The sequence below is a fragment of the Rhodnius prolixus genome, unplaced genomic scaffold (assembly GCF_049639745.1).
Source record: "Rhodnius prolixus isolate KJV_2025 unplaced genomic scaffold, Rpr scaffold_2, whole genome shotgun sequence".
Lineage (NCBI taxonomy): Eukaryota > Metazoa > Arthropoda > Insecta > Hemiptera > Reduviidae > Rhodnius > Rhodnius prolixus.
The window spans coordinates 42,729,088-42,739,767 of record NW_027411592.1 but is presented as its reverse complement, the minus strand read 5'-3'; the positions used below and the strand labels follow the sequence as shown (position 1 = coordinate 42,739,767).

Sequence of the window (10,680 nt, the reverse complement as noted above, 5' to 3'; positions counted from 1 at the left end):
CGTTGTTTTATTTACTTGTTTTATCCATTCACTCACTCTCGGCTCTACGACCTTGACCTTCTGCGACAAGATCTTCCAGCTTTTCATCGTCATTGCTTGGCACCCCTTCTCTACAAATCCTCTACCACGTCCTGAACCAATCGCTATCAAGATCTTCTACCACCCCAGAAGTCCTTCATATGCTTCTCGTGGGCTGCGGCTTACATCTTTTCTTTATAAACGACCCATCTCAACCGTTATAAACATTTTAGCAAAAACGCAATCAGATTCCTGGGGTTCTAAGATTTCACTGTTTGAGTCCCTGTCTAGTTAAACCTGTCTGAAGTATGGGGCTGTCATTATGCTAATGAAGTGGAGCGTGGGCAATTAATTTTTTTCAAAACTCTATTGAGATTGCCCCTTATTATTTATCAGATTTTACAATCTAAATCTCACCTAAAGTGAATTTAAAATAAATAACAACAATAATGTACAAAATATTTATTTACATAATAAATGAAATAAAAAATCTCTTCATTTAACCAAACTCTTCATACGTTTCTTCATTAAAAGCTTTATTTCTTATTTCATCAATTTCATTTCCTATTGCTTTCAGTAAACCTTTACTGTTTACAGGTAATTCGTGAGATTTTAAATAATCTTTTACCAATTTGATTTCTTTTAAAATGGAACAAAATGAACTCTGAACGAAATCATCTTCTGTATTATGTTTTAATTTTTTAGGGGGCGGATATGGTATGTCATCAACCAGTTGGATTTTCTTTAAACATTTATGATAATAAATGAATTTTCGGTTATGGAATAACAATAAATATCTTTGCTTTGGTTTTATTGTTATTTTCTTTTGTTGAAATAATGTGAGAAATTCTTGAACATCATTGTCCTGATTTAAAACTAATGTATTAATTCCTTTATTATCCGTATTTGCAACGAAATGAGAATATGATTCTACTGCTTCCTGACAAATTAATGGATCTTCATCTGCCAATAAAGTGGCATACAAATCAGCTATTTTGGTACAAACGTCCTTTGACTCAAAATCTAATGGCAATTTATTTTCAGCACTTTTTTGCAGACAATTAGCTGAAGCTACTCTTATACTTGTATTACCATGTTTCAAAAGATCATGAAGGCCAGATAAAACCTGAAAAAAATCAGGTTAATATTAAATAATACTAATGGCTCTTTGGCGGTAGCCATTGACAAAACACACACTACAATAATGTAAAATAAAATATTCAATTAAAAAAATTATTATTATTATTATTATTTTGCAAAAACGACACGTAAAGACTTAGGTGCAAAGGACCCTTGTTGTTGCGCACCTTACAAAACCAAAAAAAAAAAAAAGGTAAAGACTACTATAGATAATGTATCTGCTGAGAGTAAATTACTTTCTGACGATTTCGGGCGCCGAAATTTCAACTGCATTTATAGCCTACCTATTAAAGTATTGTTCACAGGGATTACTATGTCATTTTTTTCTTTTATCCTACATTGTTGAAACCACAAAAATTAGATGAATATGTTGATGGAATGGGAGGTTTCCGGAAATAAGAAAATGATTCATCCAACATTGTACGAAGAGGAAAGGTTTAGCATATGGTCCAGTATTCTCTCGTCACTGGCAACATTACCAAGTTTTTAGCAACAAAAAACCCAAGAATAATAAGCTTTGATATGAAACTAGGTTCCCCGTCTTGCTACACAGCGCAAATAACTAAGCTAACCCCGTACGTCCCTTCTTTATATTATTATTAGTTACTATTGCAAACCAAGGAGCAATTAAAAATAAGACAATCTCAAATGCCCACTTAGGATGTCACACTTAATTACAGTCAAAGATGCTGAAAGTAATAAGTTTGTAATATTAATATTATTGTAATTATTATTTTTAAGTTAGGCGCATCAACATCTTTGACGCCTGGAGAAGTTTTTTAGTGCATGCCGACCTTTGGACTAGTCTCTCGTCGCAGGCAAAATGTAAAATTAAAATAAAAACAAAATATATAATTTTTTTTTTTCTATAGTATTGTGCAGGGCGAGTTACAGTTACGAGCAGTAGTGGTCACGTCTTTTATTTAATAATCAGTCTCTAGAGGTAAGCTTTTCCCTACGATAGCGGGTTAATACTTTTAGAAAGTGATGTAAAAGGCACCATAACTTGGCTTAAAAAAAAAAAAGAAAAGTACGAGATAACTAACATCGAGAAATAAAAACAAGTACCTGAATAATTTGAGTGTTACTTAAATTAGGGAGAAAAATTGGCAATATTCTAAGAAGCTGGTTAACCAAGAAAAGATTCCAACTACATCCCAACTCAGATGTATTTTTTTCATTAATTGTAGTATTGAACCCAGCAATCAACATTTTATACATTTTATGAGTTTCACACTTGTCTTCAACATACTTTCTCAGGCCAGAGATCTTCAGTTTATTGACCTTCAAATAAAATAAATTTACTAGTTAGATATATTTACAATTTTAGTAGATGGATGTAGCATATAATTTAAAATTGAACCACACAATGTCTCGTGGCTTGCACAGCAACATAAATACGCAAATTACAATACATACATTAGTAACAAATAATAGAAGAAAATTGAAATAACTCAGCAAATTTAACTCTTTTTACATTCATCACACTGCTCTTTTATCAATTTACAAAACGTTTATGCAAAAATATGCTGAAAGATTTGGTCGTAGGAGTAGGGCAGATTTTAGGTAAAGCAAGATTCTTGGGCGGTTAGAGGCGAAAAAAAAATAAATTGCAGCTTATAAAAGAGCAAAAATAAAACCGCCATTTAATTCGCCAACTGTTCAAGAAATATGAAAGGAATTATTTATTAATGGGATCTAAGTCGATAGGAGTTAAAAGACAATGAAATAAGTTAAAACATATTTTAAAATTTGCACTTACGAAAACAATGTAGTCTTCTTTAAGTGAGCTAACATCTGGTATGGCCAACGTTGGTATAGGTATTCTTTTACAAAAACCTCTTGCTAGCAAATAACTTAAATGGCTTGCATAATTATGACAATATTTATCACTAATGACATCGCAAGATTTTTCAGTTAAAAATTTACAAAGTCGTATAAGCGTAGCACTTGCGATAACATATTCTGGTCTTTCAGTATCTAAGTGTACTTGCCAAAACATTAAGGTTTCACATAAATATTGCACCATTTCCAAACAAATGCTCTCGTTAGTGAATCTGTTAAAAAATAATCAAATTATTTAACAGTTTGCTCTTGTTTGGATTTATTGGCTCCAGTTCCATTGAAAAATGCTATCCTTTTATTAATACTAATACCTTTTTGATTTATACAAACACACCTGGCTATTAGACATACAATGTCTGATACTAGGAGGGATGTGTGACAATTGAATGTAAAAAAACATTCAAACAGTAATTTCTCAATTTGAATGTATTGAGAAGCAGACACAGTTGACAGAATAAATGCCATTAGAATACTGACAGTACTCATATACATATCTTTTCCTTCTAGTAAGAAGTTCGTCCCAATTGTCAGCCCAACTGAAAATGGAAAAAATTACACGTTATTCAGAACTTAATCATTTTCAGATAGTTATTATATAAAAAGAAGTATTGCAGTTGTAAAACAGGGATACAAAAAATATTTTATTGAATGCCCGGACATCTAACAAATTTCTTAAAGGGATTTCCTTATAAAAAAGCATATCTCTCCAAAGAATCGGCCAGTAATAGACAGGGTGGCAATAACAATATGGATAAAATTCTTTAATTCTGTAAGTTGTTAGATATGCCTCAAGCATCGACTTCCCTTTACCACTGTTTCAGAAGAAAAGTAAGCGATAAAAAGTATAAATGTACCCTCACTAACTTTGACTACATCTCTCCTCTTAAGTGCAAATAAAAGATAAAATACAGGGTAATATATATTGTTTTATGCACTATATTGCAATTAATTAAATTTCTCTCACAAATTGGATTACTAACATGAAACGGGGTTCTATTTCGTTTTCTGTTTTCCACAAATCATACTAAAGTATGCATTTTACTTCGCAAATACTATCCTTCCATAAATTAATTAAGGTTCCATAATTACAAGCTAATAAAACAATGAATTTAACAACGTTTTAAATATAAAATAATACATTTACTACTCACCATCATTATAAAGCGTAATGACCATTTCTATAAATGGATACTTAGCAGAAAGATCATGAATTGCTTTACTCTGAGAAACGACCAATTTCTTCATGGCAATCAATACAACATTATGCATGCCAAATTGATTAACAGGCAACTCCATACGACGAATAAAAAGATTATGCAACTCCTAGAAAACGCAACTAGTTTAAATAAACATTAGTACTACAATGTATTACTTACTCTGCATGGACGACTTTGATATTTACTCTAAAAAAATGTTCATCTTCAAAAAACTGATTCAATAAAGCTGCACCACCTATACAAATGTAGGTATCTAATTCTTGGTTTATCAATCCATCATTTCCACAATTTTTCGAACAACTGAAATAGGAAGAATAAAAAATTTTATTATAAGATAAAAGATTAATAATCAATGATTAAAAAGTAATTATATCTTACCTATAAAGTAGCAATAACATTTCTAAAATCAGTGACAAACAATCATCTAAAAATCCTTTATGCAAATCACAAAGTTTAATGAAGATCTTTAATATAAAACTCCCTAGTTTTAAATGACGAGTCCTCGTTTTATCATCTAAAACTTCCTTTAATACGAATAAAAGTTACCACAGAAAAAATGATTACTGTCTATACAAATTAAACTGGACCAGAAATGTTTATTGTACTAAACGTTTTAGTTAAGAATAACGACTGTACAAACATTAAAATAAAATGGTTAATAATAGAATACTCCATATTTGAAGAAAGAAAGTTAACCAGTTTATTACTAAAACATTAATAATTTTTTATTTCTAATTTTTTTTTTTTAACACCAAATAAAAGTCGCACTTTTTTCTGCCATTTTTAAAAATTTCATAACTAAAAAAGAAACGAAAAATAAAATCAAATTACCTTATTTGTAGTAACAGTATTAATGATTTGTTGAATATTGCATAAAAGTACTGATAAAGGACGCAATAAGTTTAATCTGTCCCTTATTTTTTCAGCGTATTTACTGTTAACTTTTAAATAGCTTTTCCATTGTTCTGCTGCTGTTTTGATATCCAAACCTGTTACAATTTCTATTATTGCAACAGTTTTGTCCATCACTGAAACAAAAATCCAACGAATTTCATCGTAAATAAGATTTCATTTTACTAATGAAAATTGAATGTATGTATATAACTACCATCATTAAGAAGCGTTATATCTTCTTCAAAAGAGCAACTAAAATATAATTTATCTTCCAAAGCTCGAAGGTATTTCAAATAAACTTCATAACTATTGCGAAATAATGCAGTAAGAATATCCGTACATGTGACAAAATAATGTCCATAATTGCTTTCACTACAAGAAAAAAATATATAACACCATCATGAAACATAATTCATTGAACGCAAATAATTACATAAAAAAGTTTGGGCATGAAACTGAGGACACTTTTTCTTACTGCTTTAATTTTCTACAACTACTACTGCTACTATTGGCTTGGTCTCCTCAATTAGATCCCGTAATAATTCATATTTAAGTAGAGTGGGTTATCAGCCCACAGCTACTGAGTCTAGAGGAGTAGCTGCCTCCTTAGAGTTTTTAGACATACTCCCCTTTCGGGACGGTAGCCCTAGAGTGTGTAATGTATTTGACCTTATCTGTAGTGTAGTATGTGTGTGCTTGGACTGTTCTGGTGAACGTGCATGATGTACTGAGCTCAGGAAGTCGTAGGGACGCTACTCCCCAGGTAACTGCATGCAACAGTTACCCCTTGCGAGCACTTTTATTTTCTTGAAATTTGAAACTATTTGTCAGCCTTATACTTTCTGCTTCTATTGGGGAAAAAGTCTATGCAACAGTAAGAAAAAGTAATAGAGAACACTCTAAACTTGTAATGTCATATTGCTTTTCACGGCAAATTACCTGTCTTTGCAATGGGTGAAAGATTGTAACAATACATTAGGCAATGTTTTGTGTAAACTTCCAATGTATTCCAGTCGTATATCTTCACTCTGGATTGTGACATATTCCAAAGTATAATTATAACCAGAAAGAACATCTAAGCACACCTATAATAGTTGTCCAATCCAAATTTTAATATTTCGGTCTAAATAATTGAATTATAAAACATCAGGAAAAAAAAAATTGAAATAAAGTTTAATTTAGAATTCCTAAAGAAACATTTAATTAATAAATAATTACACAAGAACATTTCACAACTAAAATCTTGCTGATTGTTTTCTTGAATTTCATGCAAGTTTTCTAATTTCATGAGGAATACTGTTATATATTTTGCTGATATTAAGTTTGGGCTCTAATTTGACTTTGCCAACGTACGATTGGGTAAGTTTTATTTTGAGAAATTTGTATTTAGTGAGAGTTTTGCGTTGATCTTAATTCTTGTTTGTTTTTACTTTTTGTTTCAGAGCATGCTTATAAATAAATATTGATGCCAGAGTCATTATATTCAATTTCCGAAAAAGGCCTGCTACTGCCTCGAGATTGTCGACTCAGCATCACTCTAATAAAGTTTTTCTGAACCTAAAAATTATTTTTGAATCAACTCAACAAGTAGGCCATAGTTTCCGAAAGGAAAATATCTTCAGAGATTTTACCGGCTAAATCATGGACATATTTCCTCCAGCCTAGTATTACTTTCTGTATTCAGAATCCCAGAATCCATTATTACTCCCAGGAACATGACAGTTTCCTTTTCTTCCTCTGTCTATAGATGTTTGGTACTGATCTCTTTACTTCTGTTGATTTAATATTAGCTTATTTTTTGCTGACCAGTTTTCAGGAATCGCAATATTTTCATCAGCAAGTTTCTAACCACTTAATGCTTATCTCACGCTATGAGAGTCGTGCAATGTACATACAAGGTGCATTTTTTTTTTAAAATGAACATACTAGATCAATAATGTATGAAGGAAAAAGAAGAGGCCCGACAACTAATTAACTGCACTTCTTGAATATAGGAATGTTTTTTTGCAATATTAGAATAGCAGGAAAGTTACTTCTTTAAGCCAGCGATTTATCAATCATGTTAGAGGCGTTATGTATGTATTTAACTAAAAGTGCTCTTGACTTTTTTTGTTGCCCATATCTTAAACCACTTTGAACACTTTATTTTCATTAATCTCCCTGATCATAAATGAACTGTAGAACCAGTGTAACTATTTTCCGCGGAAACATCAGTTAAATTAGTCAAGTGATCGTTAAATTTATTAGCATACAAGTAAGTTTGCTTATTAATCATCTTTTTGTTCCCATGCCGGATAATTTTCGAAGTGGTACTATTTTTTTAATGACTACCTTTAGATATCTTTCTTCCTTTACATCTTTCCTATATTATTTTTTTAATTTTTTATTCTATGTATCTTATTCGTTTAAATTTTAATTTTTCCCTGTTATATAGTAAATCCAGATTTTCGTAATTTTCAATATACAGGGTGTCCCAAGCTATATGGATAACTTTTTCTCGGAAACTAAGATAGCTAGAAAAAAACTAAAAAATACGTGTTCCCTTAGTTTTTTGATAGAAATCCAAATTTACTTTGTAAATTTTTTTCGGTGCTTCCAGAAGCGAGATACAGGCACCAACTTCATTTTTTCAAATGAGAAGGTGCGGTTTTTATTTCAGAAATAGATTCCTCTATTTTTTTTAAAGAAAAATTTACTTGAACGGTTTTTTTCTGTGAGCGATATTTTAGAAGTTAGGAATGAAAACATGATTCTTATAAGAAATGATAAAATGATAATATTATAACGGTTTTTTGATAGAATAAGAAGAAAAGTACTATTTTATTATAAATTTTACTCCTCATTAATATTACAAATCATGCTCGAAATGGCCTCCACCATTAGAGATGCATAGACATGCTCTTTCCTGCCAATTGCCCCTTACTGCCAAAGAAATAGATTCGGCTTTAACCGACTTAAAGGTATCTATTATTCTCTGCTTTAGTTCATCTACAGATGCCATCCCGACTTGATTCTGATACACCTAGATTTAGAAATGGTTTTAGATAAGCAGTAATAAGGAAAGAAAGAAAAAAGTTATGAATAATCACCTTGTTTTTCAGGTATCCCCAGAGGAAATAGTCCATAGATGTCAAGCCCGGTGAGAGAGGTGGCTACTGAATCGCCATATAACACGCCCATCAAATTGTCTATCGAGATATCTCTTTACATGCCTGATGGTGTTATATCGACACGGGGGGCGATTCAGTAGCCACCTCTCTCACCGGGCTTGACACCTATGGACTATTTCCTTTGGGGATACCTGAAAAACAAGGTGATTATTCATAACTTTTTTCTTTCTTTCCTTATTACTGCTTATCTAAAACCATTTCTAAATCTAGGTGTATCAGAATCAAGTCGGGATGGCATCTGTAGATGAACTAAAGCAGAGAATAATAGACACCTGTAAGTCGGTTAAAGCCGAATCTATTTCTTTGGCAGTAAGGGGCAATTGGCAGGAAAGAGCATGTCTATGCATCTCTAATGGTGGAGGCCATTTCGAGCATGATTTGTAATATTAATGAGGAGTAAAATTTATAATAAAATAGTACTTTTCTTCTTATTCTATCAAAAAACCGTTATAATATTATCATTTTATCATTTCTTACAAGAATCATGTTTTCATTCCTAACTTCTAAAATATCGCTCACAGAAAAAAACCGTTCAAGTAAATTTTTCTTAAAAAAAATAGAGGAATCTATTTCTGAAATAAAAACCGCACCTTCTCATTTGAAAAAATGAAGTTGGTGCCTGTATCTCGCTTCTGGAAGCACCGAAAAAAATTTACAAAGTATATTTGGATTTCTATCAAAAAACTAAGGGAACACGTATTTTTTAGTTTTTTTCTAGCTATCTTAGTTTCCGAGAAAAAGTCGTTATCCATATAGCTTGGGACACCCTGTATAGAGAAATAGTTGATTAGAGAGTTGGATCAGAACAGTGAGTGATCCAAACTATCTTCGACTTTTTCAGTTATAAACACGCTCGGATTATAAATTAGTATTAGATTATGATCTGTTTCACATATACAAGAAATTTTAGAAAACAATACATCGTCTTCCAAACGAGATTCGTCTTATGTTTCCTTCAAATTCTCTACACCTAACTGGTAAATCTAACTCTATTGGATGAAAGTCCGAAATCGGTTAATGTACAATAAACGTGCTTGCTAAATGGATAAAACCATCTGTGGTTAAACAAGCACTGCGAACCTAACCACATTTTTAAATTATTAACAATTATAGGGCACGATACGACAATTAAAATAAACGAAATGTGTTCACAAATCAAAAATAAGAGCAGGTGATGAGATGGTTCGAAAAAAAATATGAGCTGAAATCTAATATGTAAAGCATCATCCCACTGGATGAAGAGGGAATGGTCTTATGCCAAATCCACTGAAAATTGAAGAATTTATTTAAAAAAAATTATTTTGTAATTATAAAATGAAATGAAAAATACAAATACTAGAGAGACATACCTGTAAATATTGACTAACTGTTATTGAAATTTCCTCTTCATTTTCCTCTAATACCTCAAGTGAGTCACATACAGCGGATAAACTCTATTAAATAAATTATCAATTAACTAACACTAAAAAATCTTAAACAACAAGTTTCCAATGAAATCATTACTTACTTGTGAAAATATTTTACTTATGCAAGGTAGGACTTTACTGAGTAATCGTTCTTCTATTATATCTACTTTTAGATCGCTTAAAACATCCCTCAAAAGAGTTGTAATTATTTGTAGAAAATGTGAATTGCAGTATTCATTTTCCAAAAGCGTATGATCATGGTTGAGGAGTAATAAGCTTTTAAATCAGTTTGGAAAAGTAAAGTATTTCTTATTCACCCTTTAAGAAGTAAGCTACACATCTTAAATTTGATTACACCAATTATATAAACCTTGGCGACCAAGCACTTTAATTTGAATAATGCCCTATTTGACTATCAGATCAACCGTAAATGAATGTAGTGTAAAATTATGTAGCTTCGGACTAAAGAGACGTCACTTTTTTTCATTTTTTATTTTCTTATGTGATGTCAAAATAATCTTTTTCCATTTCGTAAGTCAATTTCAATTTAATTTGATTTAAATAAAAATAAATGAAGTTTCAGTGAAGCAAACGTTATTTTTACGTCACCTAAGCAAAAAATAAAATAAAATTGATCAAAGTGACTTACACAACCACTTCTTCTGTCAAGGCACAAGATCCTGACTGGCAAAACAATCACATGCTAAGTCGAATGTTAATCCCAAAGGCTTTAGAATCAAATACTACATAAATATTCAAATCCAAATATTGAACTACACATACATGTAAATATAGAAATCTTGCTTTTAGGCAGAAGTTGATGTTTAACTAATCAATTATTTCAACAAAGATGATAGAGAATATCTTAAGCTGTAATAAATAGTCTTAAAGGATACTATTAATTTAGGTAAGATAATTTCAAGATTTTTGATCACTTCATCAGGTGATGATATCTGTTCCAAAATATCCATGAAGGGATAATTAATGTTC

At 31.1% G+C, this 10,680-nt stretch overlaps 1 protein-coding gene across 1 annotated transcript; it reads right to left on the bottom strand.

Annotated features, from left to right (window-relative positions):
- Positions 1-465: 465 nt before the first annotated feature.
- On the bottom strand, positions 466-10,680 carry LOC141449701 (FIGNL1-interacting regulator of recombination and mitosis-like). The gene is made up of 13 exons (XM_074119359.1): positions 10,587-10,680; positions 9,792-9,941; positions 9,634-9,717; positions 6,054-6,199; positions 5,329-5,486; positions 5,052-5,248; positions 4,599-4,744; positions 4,406-4,520; positions 4,155-4,326; positions 3,338-3,539; positions 2,921-3,215; positions 2,227-2,442; positions 466-1,144 (listed from the first exon to the last, which is right to left on the bottom strand). Exons 1-13 carry the CDS (start codon positions 10,659-10,661, stop codon positions 518-520), a joined length of 2,583 nt encoding a protein of 860 aa, XP_073975460.1. The 5' UTR covers positions 10,662-10,680; the 3' UTR covers positions 466-517.

Bases quoted from the DNA above. Each gene is read 5' to 3' on its own strand.
- LOC141449701 (XM_074119359.1), bottom strand. From the start codon at position 10,661: ATGGATATTTTGGAACAGATATCATCACCTGATGAAGTGATCAAAAAT. The intron at 3,216-3,337 runs GTGTGTTTGTAT...ATTTTTTAACAG, and splicing joins ATTGTATGTCTAATAGCCAG to ATTCACTAACGAGAGCATTT. The intron at 2,443-2,920 runs GTAAGTGCAAAT...TTTTATTTGAAG, and splicing joins AAGAAGACTACATTGTTTTC to GTCAATAAACTGAAGATCTC.